Here is a 26450-nt window from a genome sequence, read left to right as displayed (position 1 = left end):
CCGTCATACCAACAGCCCAAAGCAGTCAGGAGCACCAGCTGTCAGACCTTGGCCCTGGGCTGACGCAGAGGCCTGGGCTATACAGTCTAACAGCCACAAGACCCAGGGCCACTGAGCACTTGAAATGTGGCTAGTTGGAATCGAGATATGCAATACGTATAAAATTTACTTTCAATGTCAAAGATTTGATACAAAAACTGTGAAATACCTCAATGATTTTTATATTGAATACACATTGACATGATAATATTTTGGATATATTGGCTTAAAAAATGTATTGTCAAAATTAATTTCACCTATTTCTTTTTGTTTTTTAAAATATGGATACAATAATATTTTCTATTAAGCAGTAAAAGTACCGGTAGTACAAGAATATGTCACAATTTGTGACTGTTTTGAGATTGAGGTTTGGTTTATTTGTAGGGGCAGAAACAGGCTCAAATGAATGAAAGGATTTAGCCAGGCGGCATCGGTTCTCCTTCTTCCTCTGCAAATAACAGAAACCAACTCTGATAACTTGTCCAAAAATAGTTCTCAGGGGGTTGCGGAACAGAGGGCAGCACTGACCAGCCAGGACTAGGGAAGCGGGGGCTCTCCCCAGTAGGAACCGGCTGCTGCCTTTCTGGGCACTTCCTTCTTTCGGCTCAGGGTAGCAGGCGTGCAAATCCCAGGAAAGAGACGTGATAGGCCCAGCCTTTGACACGTGGGGAGACAGAGGCCTGTGATTGGCTATTGCGTGAGCCTCAAGGGCGTTGGGTGGGACAAGTTGCTAAGGAAACGCGTTGGCGTGCTGTGGGCTGTATGAGGGCGGGGTTGGGCACGCTGCGCATGTGAAAACCTGAGCTGTCTTCTGCGAGGGTCCCACAGTCCGCCAGTGGCTCTGTCCTCCTCACTCCCAGATCAGTGCTCCTCCACACGTGATGGATTTCAATAAAGATTTGAGTCACTCCTATAGTCTCTGCCCCTCTGCGCCCCACCTGCTCGGGGATTCGGGCTATTTTGGTCCTACGGGCCAGAGGAGACCTGGGTTTGGGCACCGAGGGGAGGTCAAACTGGGGTGGGCTATCTGGTCATGCTCTCTGCGTTGTTTTCAGGGGCTTGCAGGGCTTGTTGCTAGGAGGCCAGGAGGGCGGCTGGAGCTGAGGGCCCTGAGGACGACGTGGTGTCCAGAAGCACAGCTAAGCGGGAGCAGGGTCATGGTGCACCGTGAAGGGGCTACTGGAGCTCCAGCCCACACTGTGGTGCCCCAGGAGCTGCTGGAGGAGATGCTTTGGTTTTTTCGTGTAGAAGATGGTAAGTGGTGGGAGATTGATGGCGAGGATGGGAGCGCTTCTCAACACAGAGCAGAGTTTGGCTGAAGCCCCCTGACACTGTCATCTCCTCCACTCGGGCGGCACCTTCATCCAAGACAGGAACGGAGGCTGGGCATCTCAGCACCCCGCGGGGTCTGGCCGAACCGCACCCTCCTCTCAGGGAGCGGTCACTCATCGACATAGCCATCCAATCATCACAACTATTTATTAAGCTCCTACTGTGTGCTGGGCACTGTTCTCAGCACTGGAGTGACAGTAGTAAATAAAACACAAAGGTCTCTTCCCTAGTGGAGCATGCATTCTAGTGCAGGAGATCGAAAATAAGCTAAACAATTAAATGCATGGTGTGTTGATAAGAGATAGGAGGAAAAATTGAACAGACCAAAGAGAATAGGAAGTGTGCAGCAAGGGTAGGTAAGGCAGTCAAGGAAGGCCTCACTAAGAAGATGACATTTTAATAATCAGGAAAGTGACTTTTGGGAAGTGAAGGAAATAGTCATGCAGATTATATTCGGGAAGAACATTCTTAGCGGAGGGAACAGCAAATGCAAAAACCTTGAGGCTGGACCCTGCGTCATTTCAGTAGTGTGGACAAATCGTGAGTATCCAAATGCAGATTGGCCACTTTATGTGTTATGTGTTATCTGTGGGCAATTATAAATCCTTCCTCCCCCTCCCTGCCTTCCTCCTTCCCTCTTTCTTCCGTCCTGCTTTTCCTCACACTACACAGGGCCAGCCCCTGGCAAAACTGAAGCTGGTGAAGTTTATCTTGGCCCACCTTACTCCCCACCCCACCCTCACTCCCTTTTCCCCACTCTTACTTAACCGCAGTCCTGTCTCCACCATTAGCTTAGGGCTTCTCCAGAGTGAGACTATGTCTTCCCGAAGTCCACCTGTTAGATTGTGTGTCCCCTGTGTCCTCTGAGGCAAGGGGCTTATCTTTGATTCGGGTCTCCACAGCGCTGTGAGCTGGGTCTGAGCCCAAGCCCCAATTATTAGGGGTCTAAGAGGCACCTGGCCTCTCCTCAAGGCTCTGTCCTGTGTGTCTCTCCCCAGCATCTCCTTGGAATTATTCCATCCTTGCCCTGGCGGCCGTCGTGGTTGTGATAAGCATGGTCCTCTTGGGAAGGAGCATCCAGGCAAACAGGTGAGGAATTGATCTGGGGTGGGGGTGGGGGACTCTGGAAGGTAGGGGCCCTGCCTTCTCAAAGGAAAATCTAGGGAGGGGTCATTTAGGAACCTTGGCTGCCCGCCCTCTGGGACAGCAAAATGCAGCCTTCAGGGTCCTTTGAGAACCTAAAGCTGTTATAAAAACAAAAACACCCCAGCAACTATCCCTGATTATCACCCCTGGGCTGTGGCCAGTAAGTAGGCATGACCTGGAGGAGGGTAGCCATTAAGAAAGTGACCTTGCCTCTCTCACCCTGTCAGGAAGCCTCCCCCTCAACAAGGTCAACTCAGAGACAAGGTGGCTGTCCATGACAGCAGCAAACCCGCTCCGCTATGGCCCAAGCAGATTCCCTGGACAGCCAGCTTCCCACAGCTGTGTCCCTCCACCATGACCAGGGAGTCTCAGGGCACCTTGAGTAACACCGACTTGGAGGATAGACTTGCGGGAGTTAGTGGCAGGAATGTCAGGTTGAGGAAGTGGGCAGTGGGAGCCAGTGAAGGTGGGGGTGAAGTGTGCACTGTGGGGTCTTAGAAACATGACCGGTGTTGTGTGTAGGCTGGTTTGGAGAAGGAAGTATTCAGGGGCAGGGAGAAGAGTTAGGAATTTCTTGCAGTAGTGTGGGGCACAGGGTGTGGGGTGACAACAACTTACACTGAGTAGGATGAGCATCCTGGAGCCAGAGGCAGTGTGGTTTGGTGAAAAGAACACAGGACTCAGAGGCAGGAAACTTAAGTGAACATCCCAGGTATGTGCTCTTTGGCCTCTTTGAACCACATTTCCTCACCTGTGAGGGGAGGAGGTGGCAGTAATAGCTGAGCTCACCAGTGGCAGTAAGGATTCCTTACTGAGACGACACCCACACAAGTGTAAGGTGTCTCTCTGCCAAAGGAACATCCAACCATTGCTGCTTGTCCCCCAGCAGTTCCCAGACTGGGTGTAGGGTTTTCCCCTCCAACTCTAAGCCATCTGGGAGATCCAGTCCTGCCCCACCCACTCAGGCTTTCTGATCAACACTGTTCCCTGTCTTCTCAGAAATCAAAAGATGCAGCCAACAGAAGAGGAAACTCCAGAAGTCCTGTATTTGGATGATGCCAGAATCAAGGATCACAATAGCCTGAACAACCTAAGCAAGCCTTTGCTCTCAGAAAAGCCAAACATGGCTATGGTGGAAAATGAGTTAAAAGAGAGCGATGTCGCATTGGTTCTCCTCCCATACTCACCAGAAGCTGAGAGCTAGGGAGAGTTCAGAGCACGCACACCCCAGCCTGGGCACGTGATCTGAGCTCAGCTCCATGGCCTGAAATCTCTCAGGTTTTACAGTCTCCAAGCAGCCTTTTTTTTTTTTTTTTTTTTTTTTGATTAGCAGATAAAACAAACTGCAAGCAAACTAAAATTCTATTATTTAAAAAAAATATTTTATTAAAATGCTCCTGGAAGTGAGCTGTTGGAATTGCATAGTTTGTTCAAATAGTAGTGGTCCACACACACACATACACACGCACACGCACACACAAGTGGCTTGGAGCAAAAGTGCAAAACCCGTTGCCAGCCTGTGGGTCAGGAAGCCTGGCCAGGACTCTCAGCATGTGGTCTTGAGTAGCTACAGATTCCCTTTGCCCTCAGCTTCTCCATTTATAGAATGAGGCTGAAGATTGGGTTAGAGATGCTGTTTTCTTTTACTTTTTTTTAAGAGACAGGGTCTGTCTCTATTTGCCCAGGCTGGAGTGCAGTGGCCTGATCATAGCTCAGTGTAACCTTGAATTCCTGGGCTCAAGTGATCCTCCTGCCTCAGCCTCCTGAGTAGCTGGGATTACAAGTGCACACCACTACACCCAGTGGGCCAGTCGAGATGGAGTCTTGCTATATTGCTCAGGCTGGTCTCAAACCCCTGGCCTCAGCGATCTTCCTGCCTTGGCCTCTTAAAGCACTGGGATTACAGACCTGAGCCACTGCGCCCAGCCAGAGACACAGTTTTCAATCCAACCTCCTGAGATGGCTCAGAGGGGAAGGAACAGGATTCTGGGCTCAGAATCCTCTTCTCAAGCCCCCACCTTCCAGAGCCCTCTCCTGCTTACCTGCGAAGGGTCTGTGAGGACTTCCTTCGGACCTGGCCTGCGGCAAACAACGTTGGAAGTGATTGCACTGCCTGCCTCTGAGAGCCCTTTCTTCCCAACAGCGGGATCCCACAGGAGTGTTCTAATCCTGTGTCTGAGCATGGTGTTCTAAGCTGTGGTGACACCATCAAATAATTTATACAAAAAAATTACTTTTTTAGCCCCAAATGCTTTAGATTCTATCTTACAAAAGTGCGCTGTGAACACTCAGACCCATTGCTGGGGGTACTGGGTCCTGCCAGACCAGACTACAAACAGGTAAACGGTGCTCCTACCTGCGACTGGCCGGCTACCAGTGCCCACTGGATGCGTTGCTACTGCCAGGAGCCCTGGGTAGTTGTCACTGGACAGGACAACTTTGGTCTGCAGCCTTTAGCGTTAAACTTGAGAGGGCTGGTTCCGAGGGTCTAGGCAGAGTCCTTAGCGGTGGGGAAATGAGGGGACCCTGTATGCTGGTGAAAGAACTGTTCAGGCTCTTCACACTGGACGACCACAACTCACAGCCCCCGCCCAGCCTTCTGCCCTCACTGAGAGGCACAGTGAGGGAAGTAGCCTTTCCTGGGACTTCTCTGTCCCGCCCAGGCTGTCCCATTGGATTATTTTAACTAGATTCTCCTTGGGCAAACCGTGGGGTTTGTTGCCTGGGGCTCTAGAGCCAGGCTCTAGCCTTGGAAACCTGCAGCTGCCCTGCCTTTCTCGTCCACCAGGTGGCGCAAGGACCTCAGGGCTGTCACTCCCGCTGGCTGCTCTCTGGCCTCCACAGTGACAGGACTCCTGGGAGCTCTCCACCCAGACGGTCCATTAAGTGCCACAGCTGGCCCAACAGTAGCCGGAGCAGAAGGGGTGATGGTAGCAGGACGAACATTGCAATTTCTTCCTGCTTACGGCTGTCCCCAGGTGTCTGGGTTGTCGCAGTGGCTGTTTTCCTTCCAGGGTCACAGATGCTGTGGTTATCATGGAGAACAAGGCCTGGGGGGAGTAGGAGCAGCATCCCCGCTTGTCCCTCCAGCTCACATGGTGCATTAAGTGTAGGGACACTGCTGGGTGCTGGAGGCAGGGTCAGGTGTCCACCAGAGGGTGAGGGCTATTGGTCCATCAGAGGGAAAGGCCAGTGGTGACAAGCCAGCGCTTGTCCTGCAGCCCTGCCCAGCCGTCGAGTCTGGGGTTCCTGAAGAGGTGCCTCAGAAGATCTTGAAGCCCTTCAGTAGAGTCAAGGTAGGTGCCTTGCGCTTGCTCTGGGCCCGGGACGACTTCACGGTGACCAGCTTAGCCTGGGCTATGGTGGGCATCTCCTTCAGGCTGACTGTGGAGAGGGTGTTGAAGGTGCAGCTGGCCAGCCCGTGCCGGGCGGTGAGTGGGGCCTGGGGGGGCAGGGCCCTCTCCTCAGAGATGTAGAGGGGTCGGGCCAGGGGGCTCCTCTCCAGCTCCCGCCGCGCCTCTCTCACTGCCTCATGGAAGACGTGCTGCACGTGCTCAAAGTCCAGGCAGGCAGAGACCTCGAAAAACAGACACCCGAATCTGCCTGCCAACGCCGCACCCTCTGCCTTGGTGACTTGCCTGGTGAGGAAGCAGGGCAGGGCAGGGAGTTAGGCGCACGCTGTTCCAAGTTAGGCAGATCAGCTTCTACACCCAGCCCCCACGCACTAGCTGGGTGGTCGGTCTGGGGTCATCTTCATCTCTGAGCCTCAGTCTTCTCATCAGTACAATGGGATGATGACATCTGCCTCTCAGAGTTGTTAAGATTAAGACAATTTGTGTTGAGTGCTTAGCACGGTACCTGGCACAGAGTCAGGGCTTAATAAATCATGGCTGATGTCACCACAGCCAGAATTTAGGGATGAGATGAGAGAAACTGCTACTCCATGTGAGACACTAAGAACGCCATTCCCAGCCCCACCTCTCCTCCACCCCAGCATGGGTCCCTGGGGCAGGAAATGGGCCACCCACAGCCCTGGCTTGTGGGATCAGCTCTGGAGAGAAGCAGTTGTTTGGTTGTTTGGATTGAAGGGTGTTGGACCACAGAGGTGACTCTGGAAGCCTGTGGTTGGCAGAGCTCTCAGGGCTCGTGGGGAGTTTTGTCTGCTTGCCCAGGGGGTGACAACATGTCATGGTGAGGATTGGGAAAAGCAGAGGTGGAGAACACCTATGCCAGCTTGGTCCTATACCACCTCCTGTGATGGCAGGACAGAAGGTTTGAAACTGGGAAGGTCCTAGGAGCTTCTGACCTGAGAGCCATGGGGATTGAGGTGGGAGGGAAGAGAAGACTGGCTCTTCAGTAGGTCAGCTGTGCAGAAGGGGGAAGAGACAGAGTCCCTGAGGTCTTGGGGCCAAGGTTCCACTGGCTGAATCCTCCTGACCTACTGCCAAGCTGCCCCACCCACCATTTCTGGGGATGACGGCACAGCCCATGAGATGAGAGGAGACACTAGGCTGGGCAGTGGTGGGAAAAGGTTTCTGAGCCAAGGTCAGTGTGGCAGGAGCAGGGGGCTGAGAGGGGTTGGTTTCCCAGGGTGCTGCTCCAAGGAGGGGAATGGGTATCAGAGGGAGAGGGTGACTGGGACAAAAAGGGCCAGGGGCCAGCATCTAAGCCACTCCCCACCCAGGGCTGCCGTCCTGTCCTTAAGCTCACTGCTTCCCAAGGAACCCATTTTGAAAGAATGGTTGGTATTATTTGCTTTTATGAGTTTGAATCTGCAACTTTGTCATTATGGGGCTAGAATAATGAATTTTCAGAAAGAAGAACCCCTGGCATGCATGTATGTGTGTGAGTTGGTGACACAGGCATATAACACTGTCCTTTTTCTTATTTTGTTGCAGTCTATTGAGGTGCGTTTTTGGGTTTTTTTTTTTTTTTTGAGACAGGATCTCGCTCTGTCACTTAGGCTGGAGTGCAGTGGTGCCATCATGGCTCACTGCAACCTCAAACTCCTGGGCTCAAGTGATCCTCCTGCCTGGGACTACAAGTGCACCGGCACACCCAGCTAATTTTCTTATTTTTTGTAGAGACAGGGTCTCACTATTTCGCTCAGGCTGGTCTCAAACTTCTAATGAGAGTTTTATCAGAGATCTGGGATACATAGCCCTGACCCACATTTTATCCTGTTAGCTGCGAGACAGTCATGGGAGACAATGACCAATGCTCAGCTAAAAGTTAGATTTACTGCACTTACCAAATCCTAACCTACTAACCTTGGGACTTGAGCAAAGAATGAAAGGGGGATAAGTTGTCATAACTTGTTCTTAGGGAACTGATGCTACTTCATTTCAGCCATGTATTCTTTGTCATTTGCTCCCAAATCATTTTTAGACAACCCCTTTGACAAAGATTGGGGTCTAAACAGTGGTCTAGTGTTTTTCCCCATATTAAAAACTGGCCTGTTCACAATCCAGTCTTTTTCTTTCTTTTTTGAAACAAGGTCTTGCTCTGTCACCCAGGCTAGAGTGCAGTGGTGTCATCATAGCTCACTGCAACCTCAAACTTCCACAATCCAGTCTTCTGACCCCTCTTCCAGGGCCCGTTATTCCTGAAAGACTACCTTTAGTGGCTGTACAAACACATGACTTTCCTCATTCCCTGAGATGTGATTTGTCTGGGTTTGAGGGCTTGACTGCCTGGGAAGGCCCCTTCCTGTGGTCCCCCTTCATGAGCCCACACCTCACTTTTCCCACTGCCCCTCTGACCCTTCTAAACAAACACCAGTCAATGCATCTTTGGGGCCTTGGGGAGCAGGACTGACCAGCCAGGGTGCAAGGCTGGTGGAAGCTACCATACCTTGCAGGCAGATCGGCCACACAGGACAAATGTCAGTGCTGGAGAAATCCAGTAGGATCACTCATCAAGTTCAGGCAGCACAGCCTCAGTGCCTCGGGGTCAGGCAGGCAATTCCAGCATGTGGAGAGGGTGGAGGTAAGCCATGGGGCCTGGGGAGGCCTGCGGTCAGCTGGAGAGAGCATGCCCCACCTCAAAGCATTCCAATTACAGGTCTTTTAAAACAAGGTGGTGGCCAAGCAAAATATGGCTACAGCATTCTGTGGTGATGTGCCCTCTGGCCCAGTCTCTGACCTCTGATTCAGGTCCAGCCCTGTCTAAGAGAACCTGCCCCTGGCATGGCCAGCTGTGGGAGTGAGCCTGGGTGAGGCCAGAGTGGGTTGAACCAGAGCAGCCACCTGACCCGAGGAGCCAGTCAAACCAGAACTGGCACTGATTGCCCCTCAGTGCTGGGAGTGGGACTGGACTGTCCTATAGACTCAGGCAAGGAAGGGTGAGCCTGAGAGAGACCACAGAGACCCAAAAGGGTGACAGGAGTGGCCTCTCTTCTGACTTTCAGGGGCCAGCCCCTGTGTGACCCGGATGCCCTGCCCTTCCTGTCCCTGGCTGACTGGAAGACCAATGCCCACTGGACCCTTACAACACAATCCTTCTTACTGAAATTTGAGGGGATTACTGTTCTTAGCAGCTGACTAATCCCTGAAGATGAGGCCCACACTGGCCGCCTCACCTGTACTGGGCCATGTCCAGCTTGTTGCCCAGCAGCAGGGCGGGGTAGCTGCGCTGCGTCTCCCTCGCGTGCACGGCGAGCAGCTCCAGGTAGCTGCTGCTGCCCTCGAAGCTCTGGCGGCTGTCGACGCTGTACACCACCAGAAAGGCATGGGCCCAGTTCAGGTAGCGCTCACAGTTCCTGGGGGTGTCCTGGGGTAAGGAGAGAAGCCCCCTCAGGGGCCGAGGGGGTCAGGGGAAAGGCCCTCACCTGAGCTGCCCTGTCCCACCTCCGCACTCCCCGGGTCTTTGTACATTGTTCCCCAGCAGAACCCTTTTTCAAAGGGGCACTTGAGTGTGGCTTTGGCTTGGCGTGAAAGGAGACATTGTCTCATGGAGCTCCCTCCCACCACCCAGCCAGAGACTTGGAGACCTCGGCCCCTTGGGCACAGAGCCAAAGACTCTGGCATGGCCCCTACAGAGACCTGGCTGTCCCTGGTTTCGGGTCAGGTTCGTGCTGCTCCTTTGGCTTCTGAGAATAACTGGCATCCGGCCTTGGTAGGGGCGGCAAGGACATGGGGGCAGATGTGTGTGTTGGGGGTGGCTTGGGCGAGGGCCTCACACCAGGAGCATCTGTGTGAGCAGGTGTGCACCTGTCTCCATGTGTGCGTGAGCAGAACGCCCCATTGCATGGATCTCAGAGCTGATGCCGGCCGCCCTCAGGCCTCTCAGCCCGCTTCATCTTTCTCATTTGGCAAATGAAGGATTCAGGCCCATAAAGGTGAGCGCCTTGTTCAGGTTCCCGCAGCAAAATGTAATTTAAAAGGATCCAAATTCCCATGTGAGGCCCCCCACTCTGGACCAGGACTTCTTAGGAGCCTACACTGATTCTCAGCTCTCCACGGGTAAATGGGGGTAACGTTACCAGGTCTGCGGTGTCCATGACTCTCAGGTGAACAGGCTGGTGGTCCACAGTCTCCTCGGAGCTGTAGGTGTCCTCTGCAACACAGACGGTCAGCAGGTCAGACGCAGTGAACTAGGTCTAAGTTTGAGCTTCCCTTGTGTGGCATCAGGGGGCCCTCGGGAGCTGCTCTGGGTCCCGGGCTGAGCTGGGACCGCTGTAAAGTCCTTGGTTCTCACCCACATGGAAGATGTGGGCAGAACCTCCCACCAAGGAGATGCTACTCTTCCCGCCGGGCTCAGAGCATCAGCAGCCACTCACAGAACATGCCTCGGGGGACAGGACTGTGTCTGGGCCCATGCACAAAGCTGGCAGGATGGAGTGTGTGGTCCACAGGCCCAGTTAGCAGCACAGGCTCAGGAGTTGCACTGCCGGCCCCTCCGTTCCCAAACCCCAACCTTCTCCACCCTCTTCCCCTCCGACCACAGTACTTGGCCTGCAGGAGGCCCCCAACGACAGCCCTCCTGCCCCCAGTGGGAGAAGAGATAAGGGGAGACAGAAGCACACAACACAATGGAGGCAGCATTCCAAGAAGGTTTTACAAGTAATCTTTGTCAACATGACAGCAGAGGAGTCTAGTGTAGTCAAAAGTTTTAAGTTGGGGCCGGGCACGGGTGATTCATGCCTGTAATCCCAGCACTTTGGGAGGCAGAGGTGGGAGGATTGCTTGGGGCCAGGAGTTTGAGACCAGCTTTCCCAATATAACAAGACCCCATCTCTACAAAAAATTTAAAATTTAGTCAGGTGGTGCATGCCTGTGGTCTCAGCTACTCAGGAGACTGAGGCAGGAGGATGGCTTGAGCCCAGGAGATCGAGGCTGCTGTCAGATGTGATTGTACCACTGCTCTCCAGCCTGGCCAACAGAGAGAGACCTCGTCTCTTAAAAAAAAATAATAATAATGAAAATGTTTTAAGCTGGAGATGTGGAATCAAATCCAACTTCAGCTGCTTTTTAGCTACGTGACTTGGCTGAGTCACTTCAGCCCTTTGAGGCAATTTCCTCAATTTAAAATGGGAATACTACAGTAACACTGGCTAACCATTTCCAAGCCATTGTGCTAAGTGCTTGTCCCTACATTAGCTCATTTAATAGTCTTATCTCCCAGGGCTCTGTGTGTCAGGAGTGGACAGGCCCCCAGGACATGGTGCCTGGGCCACTAGAAGTGCCTGGTAAAGGGCAATGGGGACCGTGGTGCTCCAAGTTAGCAGGGCAGGTTCACATTCACAGGTGATATTTTTTTCTTACATTTTATTTTGAAAAAAATTTAGACTCACATAGAAGTTGCAAAATAGTACAGAGTTCCTATGTACTCTTCACCCAGCTTCCCCCAATGTTACCACCTTACGTAACCATAGCACAATGACCAAAACCAAGAAACTGACATTGGTACCATGGTACCATATTATAAGCTACTGACCTCATTTGAATTTCATGAATTATCACTTTTTTTTTAGTTCTCATGACCTCAAACCTGAGAAAGCAGCAAGCAAGTGGCCACTCATGCAAAGAGGACCTCACAGACACACTGGCAATCATTCGCCCTACCCCCGATCTCTGCCTATGCCACTGGAGCACCTCATCTTTTCCTGGTGGTCCCCTGCCCCCAGTGACCTTAAAAACGACCCCTCTTGGCAGAACCGAGATGCTCTCTGCCTTCCTGGCAGCATCCACTGTGAGAAGGGCACCCTCCCAACCCTGGCTGGATTCACAGTCAAACACGTCTCTCTGAGGGCCACTGGCAGCCAAGCCAGGCCTGGACACACTCCAAGTCCACTAACATCCAGCATGAATCACAGACAGCTTCTTGTCCCCAGCCTGCTTTGGGAACTTGGATAAATAGCTGCTCTTATGCAAAGACAAAAAAATCTAATGGAAACTATGCCCCAAATATTTAACTATATTTGGTCCAAGAAGACCTGCCCCCAGATGCCTACATCTCGTTCAGATTTGTCTTTATTTTCCTGCCAAAGCTGTCTGATGCATCCCTTTTAGGCATTCCCCCAACAGGCACAGTGTCCTGCCCAGCCCACAAAAGGTTCTAGCCCAACCTTGATCTCCCGCTGCCCTTACAGCACGACAGCCTTTTGAGGTTGCTGTTAGCTCCACTGTAGCGAGAGGACAAGATGAGGCCCAGAGAAGGAGGGAACTCGCCCAAGGCCACACAGCATCCTATCAGCAGAAGCAACTGGAATTCGGGTCTTCCAAGGCTGGGCTGCCTCCCCATTGGCACCCCCCCACCCCCTGAGCAGAGTACAAGGGAAGAACAGCTGGGGACGTGGAATATGGCGGGGCAAGCTGGAAGAAGCCTCAGAGGCCATCTAGTCCAGCTTCCCCTTTACAGATGGGGTGACTGGCCTCAGGGGCTGGGGCGGGGTCAGGGGGGCTCCTTTCCCAGTCACATTGATGTCCAGTCTTTCCATCACCAAGTCCCTGCCTCGGGGTATTCTGGTGGGCTTCACAACTCCCAGCGCTAGTTAGTATTCTGTAGTCTTCCATGCTGAGGGAAGAGTTGTTTCCCAAAGTGTCTTTCTCTTGAGCTCTGGTCAGAGCGTGTGCAGGGTAATGCCACAGCAACGGTGCTCGTGTCTCACCGGAGCAGAATGAGGGCAAGAGAGGTGAGAGCTAACATTATCCACTGGGCAAGCCAGGTGAGATGCCCCAGCCCTTCTGTGAGAGGAGAACATTCTCCTGGAGACCCCCATCTCCTCCTGGGGGGCTCAGCACAGGCAAAGCCCTTCCACAGGCACTGAATGGGAAATCGAGGATCCGAGGGCCCAGTGCCACTCAGATCTCTCGCTAGCATAAGGCCCTCTGTACGCTACAGCACGAGGCTGCCCCTAGTAAAGAGATGAGTTGTCTCGTCTTCCTTTGTACCCGGGGGTCTCCATGATCTTAGTCAAATCACCGAGCCCTCTCTGCCTCAGTTTCTCCACCTACAAAATGGGGATAATAATAGGAGCTCTTCCCTAAAGGGTAACCCTAAAACCAAAAGTCCTAAAACCACAGTTAAAAGCATCTATGTTGTGCCTAGTACTGTGCTACATGCCGGAAACGGGAGTGAATCTCCACCATCAAGAGGCTCCCAGAATGAGCTCAAGCTCTTAGAAGACCTTGGAAAGGGTGGAGAGTTGTTTTGCCAACGTCTGCCTGGTGGCTAACCTTCCCCTTGAACATTCAGCCCTTTCTCCTCAGGAGGAAAAGCTCTGGTCCCACAGTCTCTGCTGTTTCTGGAACCAGCACTGGGACAGTGGGCGGAATGTTTAGGCCCTTCCCAGGAGAACCTCTGAGGAACGGCACCGTCCCCTATAACGTCTGAGAGTAGAGTGTCTCTAGCTTGTGTGTCTCTAGCTATCGCCTCTCTAGCTTGTGGGCGCTCAGTGTGGGCTGAGACCAAGACCGAGGGCACTAACCACAGCAGGGCTGTCCCTCACCCAGACAGCCTGACCCCCTCATTCCACTACCAGGTCCGAACTCCAAAATTACTCAGTCAGGAAGCTCAAACCGCCACTGTAATAGGCTCATCCGGTGGGACCCCATGTAAGGGTTTGGACTGGGGGCAGGGAAGAAGAGAGGCTGGAGGCGAATTGCCAGAAAAAATACAGGATGCTGAGTGAAACTTGAATCTCAGATAAAATGGAATCATTTTTCGCGTAAGCGTGACCCTTGCAGTATTTGAACTGGGCAGAATGTATCTTTTGAGGTGCTTCGTGGGGATCCCCCCACCTGCCCGTGTGCCTTTCCTTGCCGCGCTGCCACCTCACCTCCATCTGCAACTCCTCTGCCCCGTCTCTGATGCCCTGGTCTGGCCTCCCCGGCACCTCCCTGGCCGGCACGCCATTGCACCCTGTCCCCCTCTCTCAGGAGCTGACCTCTGCTAACCAAAGGGGCTCCCCTCAGACCTGCTGTGTGACCTCGGCCCAGAGGCCTCAGCTCCGTGGGCCTTTTTCCTCCACTGTAGCACCAAGGTACAGGGCTTTGAGGAACAAACTCCTTAGGGACTGTCAGTGCCTCGCCTGCCTTGTACCCCTGACTTAACCAAGGGAACCCTTCTTTTTTCTCTTTTTGACACCTGGAGTTCTGTTTAAGATTTGGATGAAGGGATTCTGCTACCTAAGGAAAAAAAAATTTTTTTTTAACCATAAGACTAAACAGCCCCGAGGTCTCTTCCTGCTCCAACACCAGGATTCAGTACTCTGCCCCCACCTGAACTAAGGGGCTGGTGGGCACTGCTGGGTTAAGGTGCTCTTTCTTCCAAGTACGGTAGTGGCATTCGATCAGGGACCTGCTGCAGGTAGTGTGGTGAGTTTTTGACCCGTGTCACAGAGCCCTGGTGTCTTCAGAGGGCCCTCGGGGGACCCACGAATGCTTTATTCTGTTTTTATGAGTGGAGAAAATAATCCTAGACTGCAATGTCCATTTTCAACAGCCTAAGATCATCCAGATACCCTGTTGTTCCCAGTGGACAGTTTACAATAAACAAATGATATAAATGTGAGCTTTAAGTTATATTTGCACTAATAAAATCCTGCTTTTATTTGTTTTAGATATTAGGGTTCCATGTAAGAGGTTATTTTAGGAAAAGGTCCTGCTACTAAAAATAATTTGCAGAAACACTGATCCGATTAATCGTATGCACAGGAAACCATTTGAGGAAGAAGGAAAAGCAAATATGCACTGAGCGTCTATTGCAGGTCAAATACTGCACTTGATCTTTCACGTGTCATCTCTTTAATCCTCAGAGTAATTCTCTGAGATGGGTATTTTTATGCCCAGTTTACAGATGAGGAAACTAGCTCAGAGAGGTTAGGTGACTGGCTCAGGGTTGCACAGCCAGTAAGTGGCAGAGCCAGGATTCAAACTCAGCCCTGTGACAACAAACATCCCTTTTTCCAAATACCAGGATGTAGCTATAAAACAAGACTAGTTGTCTCATGTGGTTCAAAAATTGGTTCAGAAACCAGCACCACAAAAGAATTTCTCAAATGTCTTGTCCAGCTTTTCTGGAAAAGAACACTGAGTAATCATCTTGAAGAATGACACCTATTAGATGTGGATATCCTGTTATATTTGCTTTTTATATTTTATTTTATTTTTTTAAAATCTCATCACACCTCATATTTTAGGGCAAATCAGCCCCAGTTGCCTGGGTGGGCTGTGAAAGGGATATTTCTGACACTTAAAACATTTTCCCCCATGGGCTGAGTCATCCTGGTGGCTCCTTCCTTCTGCCCCTAGATGTGCAGTTCTGGCCAGGGCCCACCCACGGGGTAGGTCCCAGGGAGTACTCCAGGTGGGGCACAGGCAGCAGGAGGTACAGGAAGGAGTGGTTTCTTACCCAAGTTGGGGTCATATTCGCTGATGAACCTCTTGGTCAGAAACTTCACGGTCAGGGCTGCAAGAAGCAGAAAGAGGTCAGCTCAGTCTCCCCGCTGTGTCTGGCTGCCAGCCACTCTCATTTTAGGCAGGCCACAGCTAACCTCCCTGATCCCTGGCTGACACCACGCTCAGCTCTCTCAGGGAATGTGGCTGGGGAACTAAAAAGTTGGTTTGAGAAGCTCAGAAGAAACCAGAAATATGAAAAGCTGAGTCCCTCTAATTGCACCCTGGGATTGTTTTTTAATGCCAAGAAAAGCGATGAGAGGCAAGCCTACAGGGGTGTTTGTGAGGACCGAGTGCAGGGGTCAGGACCCCTGCAACCAGTCACCTCGGGGTCAGCCTGCTGAGACCCCAACTGAAGAGAGACGTGGCCCACTCCTGACAAGCCACAAAGATTCTGAAGTGCGGAGCATTTATTCCAGCTTTGGCTACAAGCCAAAGAGAGAGTAAGAGCAGAATTGATCGTGGGTGTGTGATCCCTGGGAAGGGATTTCCAGGTGAGGTCCAGGTGAGACCTCAGCCCCCAGTAAACACACTCTAGTCCTGGTCCTCCACAGCCCAAGTCTTGGCTCTCTCCAGGGCCTCCACACTCATCATGGGTGTCACAGCAGAATGTAAAACTCTAGAACGAAGTTCTCCCCAGTGGAACACATTTACAGAATTCTGACTTTGCTTCGGAGGTTAGCTACATAAAGGGCCAGCCAGCTATTAATATTATACTGGATTCTTAAAAAGTAATATGATATTGTTAAGAAAATCCTTAAAATTCTTTCCTAGGATTCCTAACAGTGTCATTTTGCAAACTAATACCCAGGGAATACATACTTCAAAATTTACATTCTTTCATTCATGTAGTCACTGGCTAAACTGCACTAGTGACAGAGCTACAGATAGCAATGTGATTTTCAAAGGGAAGAAGCAAATCTTTTCTGTAGGAAAACCAGATGTGGAGTCCCCTTTCTGAGTCAGGAGGGCTGGCTTCAAAATCGGAGAGTAGGCCCCCAGTGAGTCTCCAAGAACACCATGGGGAAGGAAATTCACAGCTAACTGAGCAGGGGTGGCCATCACTAACAGCTATAAACTAGAAAACCAGCCAGTGGAGGAGCCCCTCCGCCCCAGCACCTTCGGCGGTCTGGGACTGGGTGGCAGGGGAGAGGCAGATCCTTTTTCTCTGGTGACACCTCCATCCCCCTGGGCTCCAGCTGCCAGAGTTCAGTGTTGACAGAAGTTATCTCAATGGAAGCCCAAGATCTTGGTTCATCAAGAACAAGTCCCAGGCACCTGGGACCACAGCTCAATGTGTTTCCAGAAAGTTAAGAGAGGGGTCTGGCCTGAAACAAACACATTTGATAAGAATGCACAGTTCGTCCCAGAATCCCAGGGAATTGGGGTGGGGAGTGGGGGAGTGGCCCTTCCGGGAGAAATCCAGTTAGCTAGTAACTTCTACCAACTTCCTTCAGTGGGGACAGGCTGAGGTGTGTGGATGCGGGGGTGGAAGGGACAACTTCAACGAAGCCTAAATCAGGGAGTAGCAAGGCTGCCACTAAAGCTCAAAGAGAGCCCTCGGCTGGAGATCAGCGCCCAGCAGTCACTTTGGAGCCAGCCAGTCACCAAGACTGACTGCTGGTCCCAGGAGAGGAAATGGGGGTAGGGGTCGGGGGGCTGGTGGCAAGGGAGACCGGGAGAGGACTGGGAGACAGAGAGAAAGACAAAGGGGAGAGACGGAGGGAGGGGGACAGCAGGGGTCACAGACAGGGAGGACAGAGACACAGTGGGAAGACAAAGGGAAGAGACAGGCAAGGAACAGAAGACAGATGAAAGAGATGGAGGAGTTGAGAACAAAGCCGAGAGAAGAGAGAGCGAGAACGCGGCAACAGAGAAACTGAGGCAAAGAACAAAATCACGGTGTCTCACCCAACCTACCTGCGTGAAGGAAGCCCCCCAAACCAGTGGAAGAACCTGCCCCCACGTCCACAGCGTTCCCTCCACCCACTCCCGTGTCTCGGGTCCCCCCCACACCCCTGCCCTCGCGCCACTCACCGGACTTGCCGGCCCCGCGGCGCCCCAGGATGGCCAGGTTGACCTCGAGGGGCGCGCTCTGCTGCCCGCTCCCCGCGCGGGGTTTTCCGAACACCGAGGACATGGCGACGCCGTGGAGAGCGACACGGGTCTTCGGCCGATGGGCCCCGAGCAGAGCGCCCTCCCGTCGGGGCCCTCGGGAGCCGGACGCGGCGTCCCTGGCACTCGCCGCCGGCCTCGCACCGAGCGCCTAGCGGCTGCGACTCGGCAGGGAGGAGGGGCCGGGGGAGCCTGGCGGGCGGGGCCGCCCCGGACGCCACCAAACTCCTTGTAAGGGCTGCAGGAGCCCCCCACGGCCCGCTCATCCCGCTCCCTGCGCAGGGAGGGAGCTCCAGCCGGCCGCGCCCCCCAGCGCCGTGCTCCGCCTCGAGGACCCGGGCGCCTCCATCCTCGGGGCGCCCCCAGACCCGCCTGGGAAGAAACAGAGAGAGGGAATCTTGGGCGTAGAGGGATAAAGGGGAGGATGTTTCCAGACTTTCCTTAACCTCTACTCATTCTCTTCCCACCAGCAAGAAAATCCACCCCTCCCTTTGTTCTATCAAGCCGGGCCTCCCTCGCCTCCTCCAGGAAGCCTCTGGGGTTCAACTCCATGACTCCTCCTTTCTTTAGGTCACAGCCAGCTCAGCCTAAGCGCTCTATTTCCCCCATCACATTGTCCTGCCCTTGGGTGTGGTGACTCTAGAGACATCACTGCAGAACCCAGGCTCCTGGGAAGGGGGAGTGAGAACCCCTTACTGAGATTTCCTGGCCGATATAGGTTCAGCTTCAAGAAACCTAATCCATCCTGGATTACTGTTTCTCCTTGATGAGAGCTAATGAGTTGTATGTGTTTGTGGCTTGTTGTGTAAATGGGGTATTTGTTCTAAAACCTGGCACTCCCACTTGCCCACAGCAATTCTAGGATTGGTGGTGGGCCTCGCAGGGGTCACCTGGTCATTCCCCTTGGGACTCAGGGTAAATGTGGAGACAGCGCAAAGGGCCCACATTGCGAACCTGGACACTTAGGATCTAGTGCTAGCTCCTTCCTTTGGGTGATCTTGGGCAAGTCACCTCACTTCTTTGGGCTCTGGTGTCCCCCTCTATAAATACTAAGGGAAGGAGAAAATAAATCCAAAACTCGTTGATGTGACTCAGGCCTAATAGAGAATGATGGAATCAGCTCTGAGGACATTTTAGGACCCTACGAAGCCTCTCTTCTGGAATACACTCAAGCTAGAGTGGGGAGGGGAATGGGGGCCTCAGAGACCTCTCTTTGCAGTGCTTCTCCTTCCTCTCCCCCCAGAGGGTTAGCTCTTCTACCCACCCACCCACAAGAGAAACCATGGAAACCCAGGCAGGGTCCCCGGCAGAGCTGGAAGGCTATAACTTCTCTTCCACCAAGAGGGAAAATTATTTTCCTGGATAGGACATGAATATTGGCTCAGCCTAATTGTGTTTCAGGGAGAGCATGGTAAACCAGCTGTTATGAAGACTCTAAGGTATGGGGAGGAATTTGTTTAGATTACACCCTCAGGCCAGAATTGCTCCACAGCTAATGACCAAGGGTTTTCCTTTGAGTTGTAGGAGTTGAGAAAGTGGGAGCCAAGTTCCAGCCACAACCCTGGGCTGGCCCCAGTCCTGTGAAGACAGACTGGTTGTGGATGGGGCCCCTGGGGACAGAATTAATCTCACTGGAGGACTGCTGGAGGGAGGGCAAGCTGTGGACCCGCATAGGTCCTACCCCGTATAAATTTGAGCTCTGCTACTTTCCAGCTTGTGTGATGCTGGGGACGTTATTTGACCTCTATCTGTTCTCAGTTTCTTCATCTTTAAAACTTGGACCAACCAGGAGCTGCAAGGAGGCAGATTCTGGCTGTGTGAAGGTGAACTCCCTAACCATTTGAGCTGTCTGTAGTTAGAAGGGGACTGTCTTTGGAGGAAGTGAGTTCCCTGACATTGGCAGCAACCAAGGGGGTGACCACTTCAAAAGGTGTTACAGAGGAGACACCATCATGACTTGCACGATGCAATGAGATGACCCTTAATTTCCTTCTAGTTCTATTAATAGTTTAAAGATTAGTAGCCAGCTGGCTACTCAGGCCCTCAGCTGTGACAACTCAGTGCTCAAAGTCTGCCCTTCCTCTAAGTCTTGGGAGGAAAACAGTGCCCACCTCATGGCTGCAACTGTCCCTTCCCCCATCCTCAGTCTCCTCACCGGTGGGCTGCTTATCCAGCACCCAGAAGTGCCCACTGTGGACTGGAAAGGCCTCGGGGATCAGTCACACTATCAGACCATGGAATAAGCTACTTTGCCCTTTTGGGCCTCAGTTCCTCATTTTTAAAATAGGAATTATACACACACACACACACACACACACATATATAATTTTTTTTTTTTTTGAGACAGAGTCTCACTCTGTCACGCTGGGGAGAGTACAGTAGCATCATTATAGCTCACTGCAACCTCAAACTCCTGGGCTCAAGCAATCCTCCTGCCTCAGCTTCCCAAGGAGCTGGGACTATAGGCACATACCTCAACACCTGGCTAATTTTTCTGTTTTTAGTAGAGATGGGGTCTCGCTCTTGCTCAGGCTGGTCTCGAACTCCTGAGCTCAAGCAATCCTCCCACCTCAGCCTCCCAGAGTACTAGGATTACAGGTGTGAGCCACTACACCTAGCCTAAAATAGGAATAACATTAAGGATATATGACATAGCATGGAAGTATCCTACCCAGAGCTTGGCCCATGGCCCATAAAAGCAAATGATAGTTCCCTCCACTCCCCCTGGATATGAAGAGCACACATTTCTTATCTACCTACCAAGAAGTCACAACTGTTTAGTGACTAGAAGTTTGGACACTTCAGGTCAAGAGAGAGGTTATTCTGCTAGGGCAAGTAGCTCAACTCTCCTGACCTCACCCTCCATGAAGGCTTCCTCATAGGAGGCCCTCAGGCACCCAAAATGCAGAGGATGTGGCACCGAGCTCAGCAGTGGGCATGCAGCAGGTGCTCAATAGGTATCTCTGGAGTGAATGAGTGCAGCATGGTCAGGTCTAGACATGCAGGGCCTGGGAGGTTTTCCCAATGGCAAGTCCTACCCTTGCCACCCACCTCCAGGAACCATTTCACACAAAGGTAAGCTTTTGGTATCCCTTTGTGGTGTTGCTGCCTTTTCTGGAGGCACAACATGATAACCACTTCTGTGGTTGTTCAATAATAAATTCAGATGTCAAAGCTGAACAACCTAAGAAGTCAGATTCAAATTTCACTTTATAGATGAAGAAATGAGGCCTAAAGAAGTTGGTAGCTTTTGCAAATCAGTAGTAGTACCCGCATCAGAGCCCAGGCAGGAACCCTGACTCCCATCTCCAGTGCTCTTCCTTCTCCAAGTCCAGGCAGTACAAGACACTCAGTCCCCTATGTGCAGAAACACCACCATAGGTGGCAAGGGTGAGGGCTCCCCCACCAGACTGTGGGGCGTGGGGGTGCCTCCCAGGGCAAGGGTTATGTCTCCTCCATCAGACTGGAGGCTCTCGTGGGACACGGCTGTGTCTTCGCCAACAGACTGGGGATTGCAGTCTGATGGAGAAGACATAGATTAGGGTCCAGGAATCCACTTAACAGACCCCTACTGTGTGCCAATCATTGTGGATACAGGGATGAATTAAGGCTGGGTCTGTGCTCTAGAAAAGCTCAGGGTCTGACACAGACTCCTTTCCTTGCCCCCACCCCCAACCTTGCACAGTGTGGGGGATGCAAAGTGGAAAGGGAGATTGGTGCAGGGTCGAGCAGGGCCTGGGAACTCTGTGGGCTGCCCACAGCCAGGATAGTTCCTTGTCCTTTTCAAATCCCAGAGGGACACTCAGTGTCTGGGAGGAGGAAACTCTTCCCAGCTGCAGACAACACCCCACTGGGGCCTTGGGGGCAGGGCCAAAGAGCTGATCCTTAGCCCAGCCTCAGAAACCTAACTCCCTACCTTGGGTGACCCTCTCCCTACTGCCTGGCTGCTGATGGTGGAAACTGGGTGTGTGTATGAGCCCCAACCCACTCAAGCCAGGGCTGGAGTTGGGGAAAAATGGAGCGGAGAGCAAACTTCAGCCTGCTCTGCTGAAGGGTTTGCATACCCTCCCCCTCCTGCCCTCAGGAGAGGGCCAGGCGATGGTTCCATCTGGTTGTGTCTCCCAGTTACTGGGTGTCTAGAACAGGCCATTTCGTAGAAAACTGTGGCCCCAGGATTGTGCAGCAGCCCCGGCCCCCTAGGGGTCAGTCCCTCCCTGGTCCTGCCCATTACTTGAGCCCTGCAGAAGGCAGCTGTTTCTCTGCTCTGAGGCAAGGCTAGTGCGGATGAAAGGAGGCAGCAGGGCTGGAGCTGTCAGGGTTCAGTCCACCCCACATCCTCGTTCATAACCAAGGAAAAGCCCAGCTCATCTGTAAGCTTTTCTTTCCTTATTTGTGAAATGGGAAGTCAGACACCCTCTCTCTATATCACTAAGGCCACCAAAAAGGACAGCCAGGACCCAGCACTGAAAGCCCACTTGTCCCCAAGAGGGGAACTGTAATGCCTGCTGCCTGGACATTCCTGGCCCTTTCAGCCAATGTCTAGCCTCAGGGAAGGAAAGAGCTGGCAGAGGGCCTGGGATAGTATTCATGGGGACCCCTGCCCACCCCCTCCATTTCCTCCTCCTCTTCCTGTCTGGTCCCTGGGGCAGAGCATCAGAGATATTTCTGGCTACCTCCTCCAGGCGTCTGGCTTCCCAAGCTCACACAAGTGGTCCCCATGTTCCAGCCCCACTTTGATGGAGTGAACTGGGTGGGAGTTCCCTAGCAGGGGAGCCACATTGGTGCTGGGTCTACAGATTTATACATGAGGGTCTATGCATATGTTTGTCCTAAGAGGGAAAGAGATTCCCCCCTCTTTCCACCTTCTGCTTGGTTGGTCATTGTGGGCCAGTCATCCTCCCAAAGAAGGCCTGCAGGTGACGATGGGGCAGCTGAGTATCTTCTAAATGATGAATACCATCCTACACAGGTCTGGGCCTCAGTTTCCTCCATATACAATAAGGTGGGAGGAGAAGATAATCACTAAGCTCCCTTCCAGTTGACATTTTGGGACCCAGAGTCTTAGCTGGCCACCCACCAAAGTTCTGTGCAGTGGGAAAAATGCCACAGGGTGGGCAGCAAGAGGCCAGGAGCTGTCTGCACCAAGCTACAAGACCCTGGGAAATTCCCTTTCCCTCTCTGCCCCAGCTCCTCCACTGTAAATGAAATGGTTGAACCAAGCCTGAGGTTCCTTCCAGCTGTGACCTCCTGGTACCAGGGGACTGCCCAGCATTGGGAGCACAGAAAGGCAGCAGAACACATTGGTATGGGCACACATTCTAGAGTCAGACTGGCTGCATTCCAGTCCTAGGTCTACCATTCTCTGACCATGTGACCAAGCTTCTTGGTGCCTCAGTCTCTTCATCTATGAAACGAGGCTGTTAATAATATCTAGTTCATAGTGTTGCTATAAGTAACAAATGGATAATATCTGTTAAATGGGGGAATCATAGCATGTACTCACAGGGTTGTTGCAAGGAGTTAATATAAAGTACTTACAACGGTGCCTGGCACATAGGGCAACGTTGCTATTACTATTTCAAGAAGCCCTTCTTCACATCCACAAGCATATAATCCCCTCTGCAGCCTCACTTTCCTTTTCCCAGAGCCACTGAGCAACGCAGAAGCCCGGCAAATGGGGAATAGACATCAGCTTCCCATTCCCATCCCAAGTCAGGTCCCACACGCAGGAGCTTACTGGATGCTCACCTACAAAGCGAGTGGCTACCCTTTCCATCTTACAGAGAAGGAAACTCAGTCTCAAAAAGAGATTGGACTAGCTGAGAGTCAGGGGCAGAATCTCAGGCCAAATTAAGACCCTGGTCCTGGGCTCCAGCCTGGCCCAATGTATTTGCTCCATCTCCGCCTCTCCCTCCAACCCGCATGTCCCACCGCTCTGAGCTGAAGGGATGGGCTGTGTATTACCCGTCCTTGCTTCTTCCCAGCTGAATGACGTTGGACAAGTCACCTAAACTCTCTCGGCCTTGTTAGGAACACTTCACAGATATTGTCCCGATACTGTGAAATAAGTATTATTGGTCCCATTTCCAACACGAGAACACCAAGAGTCAGGGAGTTACGGGACATGCACGAGGGCGCACAGCTGGTACGATGCGGGTTCAATGGGATATCTTTGTTAGCAGCCCTCACGTGCCCAGTATGCAGGTGTTCGGCATATGGTCACTATTACTACTATTTCTCCTACGGAAATGAGTGACCACGCAGGTCTCCAGATGCCCTCCGGGCCCGCAGCCATTCAGCTTGCGAGCCACCACATCACATGAGCCGTACTATCTTTAGCCAGGGAGATATTTATATCCCCGGGGAAATTTCTTCCGCTCTTGGAGGGAGAGCCCCAGAGTGCACGGCCTCCGGCCCTCAGGCTCGCCATGCCGCGGGGCCCGGAGGAGCCGGTGCAGGTGTGGGTGGGCGGCCAGCTCTTCCAGGCCGACCAGGCCCTGCTGGTGGAGCACTGCGGCTTCTTCCGCGGCCTCTTCCGCTCCGGCATGCGGGAGGCGCGCGCGGCCGAGGTGCGCCTGGGCGTGCTGAGCGCGGGCGGCTTCCGCACCACGCTGCAGGTGCTGCGCGGAGAGCGGCCGGCGCTGGCGGCCGCCGAGGAGCTGCTGCAGGCCGTGGAGTGCGCCGCCTTCCTGCAGGCGCCGGCGCTGGCGCGCTTCCTGGAGCACAGCCTCACGTCGGACAACTGCGCGTTGCTGTGCGACGCGGCCGCCGCCTTCGGCCTGCGAGACGTGCTCCACAGCGCCGCGCTCTTCATCCGCGACGGCGCGCGCGAGCTGGCGGCCGAGCTGGCGCTGCCCGAGGCCCGCGCCTACGTGGCGGCGCAGCGGCCCAGCACCTACGTGGCCGTGAGCACGCACGCGCCCGCGCCCGGCTTCCTGGAGGACGCGTCGCGCACGATGTGCTACCTGGACGAGGAGGAGGACGCGTGGCGCACGCTGGCCCCGCTGCCCCTGGAGGCCAGCACGTTGCTGGCAGGAGTGGCCACGCTGGGCAACAAGCTCTACATCGTGGGCGGCGTGCGTGGCCCCAACAAGGAGGTGGTGGAGCTGGGCTTCTGCTACGACCCCGACGGCGGCACCTGGCGCGAGTTCCCCAGCCCACACCAGCCGCGCTACGACACGGCGCTGGCCGGCTTCGACGGCCGCCTCTACGCCATCGGCGGCGAGTTCCAGAGAACGCCCATGAGCTCCGTGGAGTGCTACGACCCGGCCGCGGGCTGCTGGAGCTTCGTGGCCGACCTGCCGCAGCCGGCCGCTGGCGCGCCCTGCGCCCATGCGCGTGGCCGCCTCTTCGTGTGCCTGTGGCGGCCGGCCGACACCACAGCTGTGGTGGAGTATGTGGCGCGCGGCGACCTGTGGTTGCCAGTGGCCGAGCTGCGGCGTTCGCAGAGCTACGGCCACTGCATGGTGGCCCACCGCGACAGTCTCTACGTGGTGCGAAACGGACCTTCCGACGACTTCCTGCACTGTGCCATCGACTGCCTCAACCTCACCACGGGCCAATGGACGGCGCTGCCCGGCCAGTTCGTCAACAGCAAGGGAGCGCTCTTCACGGCCGTGGTGCGCGGCGACACCGTCTATACGGTCAACCGCATGTTCACACTGCTCTATGCCATCGAGGGCGGCACCTGGCGACTGCTTAGGGAGAAGATCGGCTTCCCACGGCCTGGATCCTTGCAGACCTTTCTTCTCAGGCTGCCTTCTGGCGCTCCAGGGCCTGTGGCCTCACCGTTGCCAGAACTGTGACCCCTGGGCTGGCTTTAGGATGGGACGCCCCGAGTCTTCCCTGAGCCAGGCTGAGTGTGTGAGGCTGGCCTTAGGAGCTTCTGGGAACTACTTTCTGTTGACACAGCCAGGTCTGGTGCCTTCTGGTGATGTAGGCATGTCCAAGAACCTCAGGGAGCAATCACCATGCCCCGGTCTGAGCCTTCAAATCACTTGGGCTCTGCTGAGAGCTGGTGGGTCACCATGTCAGTGAAAAGGATTGGGAGAGGGGGTGTTAGGATTTGAGTAATCCAGACTTGCATGTAATGGGTCAGTAATTGAGTATGGCTAGGAGTGGGTTAAGTGATGTTAAACTGCCAATCAGTAGGCAAGAGTTAGGTACTTACTGTGTGCCCAGCACAGTGCTGGGCCTAACAAGAGCTTTAGTTGTCAGACAGGGGTCCACAAAGCTTAGAGTCTAGCCCAGAAAAAAATCTTAACAGTTATAGGACAACAAAAAGGTTTACGCACACTTGTAAGTAAATCCACAAAGAGTTGAAGGCAACATGCAGCATTTTAAAAACCCACCCACAATATGACAAAAGATCGTACTGAAGAAGTCAGGGCAAAGGGAAAATAGGAAAAATACATAACTCCAGGAAGGAGGAGAGTATACAGACTATATGTAAGAGACAGGCAGGGTACAGTTAGCTGCTGAAAGGGGAGGTTCAGACCATGGAGAATGAGCTCAGAAGAGGAGGAGAGGTGGGGAAGGCCAGGGCAGGTGGGAAGGGTCTCTGTGAGCCCAGTCTTGAGGGCCGAGCAGCTGTAGGGGGAGGTGTCTGGGGAACAGGTGAGGCTGGGTTGACTTGTAGCAGATAACTGAGCTGAACCTGTGGGGGAGAGAAAGGATTCCCCACACCCCCTTTTGGGGATGGGGAGCCTCAGGGGAGCATCCATGCCCGTCTCCTTTTTGCCCCACCACAGGGGCAGTGGACTGTTAATCTGTATGACTTCAGATCACTCAAGGCACCAGCCCAGTCCTGCCTCATCTTCCTCACTTGTATCCCCTCCTCCACATTCTGCAGGTTCGCCCTCTTGTCCTAGCCTCTGCTCCTGCCATCCCCTGGGCCTGGAGTACCTTTTTCTCTTCCTG

General features: G+C 53.3%; 3 protein-coding genes across 4 annotated transcripts; 2 read left to right on the top strand and 1 right to left on the bottom strand.

Annotated features, from left to right (window-relative positions):
* Positions 1 to 1196: 1196 nt before the first annotated feature.
* SLC51B (SLC51 subunit beta) lies at positions 1197 to 3721 on the top strand. The gene is made up of 3 exons (XM_069491975.1): positions 1197 to 1293; positions 2370 to 2460; positions 3517 to 3721. The coding sequence occupies exons 1-3, from the start codon at positions 1197 to 1199 to the stop codon at positions 3719 to 3721; spliced, it is 393 nt and encodes a 130-aa protein (XP_069348076.1).
* A 215-nt stretch (positions 3722 to 3936) lies between these two features.
* Positions 3937 to 17638, bottom strand: RASL12 (RAS like family 12). Of its 2 annotated transcripts, XM_069458913.1 has the most exons (5): positions 17454 to 17638; positions 15373 to 15429; positions 10001 to 10074; positions 9098 to 9288; positions 3937 to 6155 (listed from the first exon to the last, which is right to left on the bottom strand). In XM_069458913.1, exons 1-5 carry the CDS (start codon positions 17554 to 17556, stop codon positions 5780 to 5782), a joined length of 801 nt encoding a protein of 266 aa, XP_069315014.1. In that variant the 5' UTR covers positions 17557 to 17638; the 3' UTR covers positions 3937 to 5779. The 2 variants fall into 2 exon arrangements, with proteins under 2 accessions (XP_069315014.1, XP_069315023.1); XM_069458922.1 differs by lacking the exon at positions 15373 to 15429.
* Positions 17639 to 23959: 6321 nt separating this feature from the next.
* On the top strand, positions 23960 to 25336 carry KBTBD13 (kelch repeat and BTB domain containing 13). The gene has a single exon (XM_069458900.1). It carries the CDS (start codon positions 23960 to 23962, stop codon positions 25334 to 25336), a length of 1377 nt encoding a protein of 458 aa, XP_069315001.1.
* The last annotated feature ends 1114 nt before the right edge of the window (positions 25337 to 26450 follow it).

This window comes from Eulemur rufifrons, chromosome 2, assembly GCF_041146395.1.
Source record: "Eulemur rufifrons isolate Redbay chromosome 2, OSU_ERuf_1, whole genome shotgun sequence".
NCBI classification, from domain to species: Eukaryota; Metazoa; Chordata; class Mammalia; order Primates; family Lemuridae; genus Eulemur; species Eulemur rufifrons.
Note: the sequence above shows the minus strand (reverse complement) of the source record. Positions and strands in the feature narration are given on the sequence as shown.

Bases quoted from the DNA above. Each gene is read 5' to 3' on its own strand.
- SLC51B (XM_069491975.1), top strand. From the start codon at position 1,197: ATGGTGCACCGTGAAGGGGCTACTGGAGCTCCAGCCCACACTGTGGTG. The intron at 1,294-2,369 runs GTAAGTGGTGGG...GTCTCTCCCCAG, and splicing joins GTTTTTTCGTGTAGAAGATG to CATCTCCTTGGAATTATTCC. The intron at 2,461-3,516 runs GTGAGGAATTGA...CTGTCTTCTCAG, and splicing joins AGGAGCATCCAGGCAAACAG to AAATCAAAAGATGCAGCCAA.
- KBTBD13 (XM_069458900.1), top strand. From the start codon at position 23,960: ATGCCGCGGGGCCCGGAGGAGCCGGTGCAGGTGTGGGTGGGCGGCCAG.
- RASL12 (XM_069458913.1), bottom strand. From the start codon at position 17,556: ATGTCCTCGGTGTTCGGAAAACCCCGCGCGGGGAGCGGGCAGCAGAGC. The intron at 15,430-17,453 runs GTGAGTGGCGCG...TGCTTCTTGCAG, and splicing joins CCGCGGGGCCGGCAAGTCCG to CCCTGACCGTGAAGTTTCTG. The intron at 9,289-10,000 runs GTAACGTTACCC...TCCTTACCCCAG, and splicing joins TCATGGACACCGCAGACCTG to GACACCCCCAGGAACTGTGA.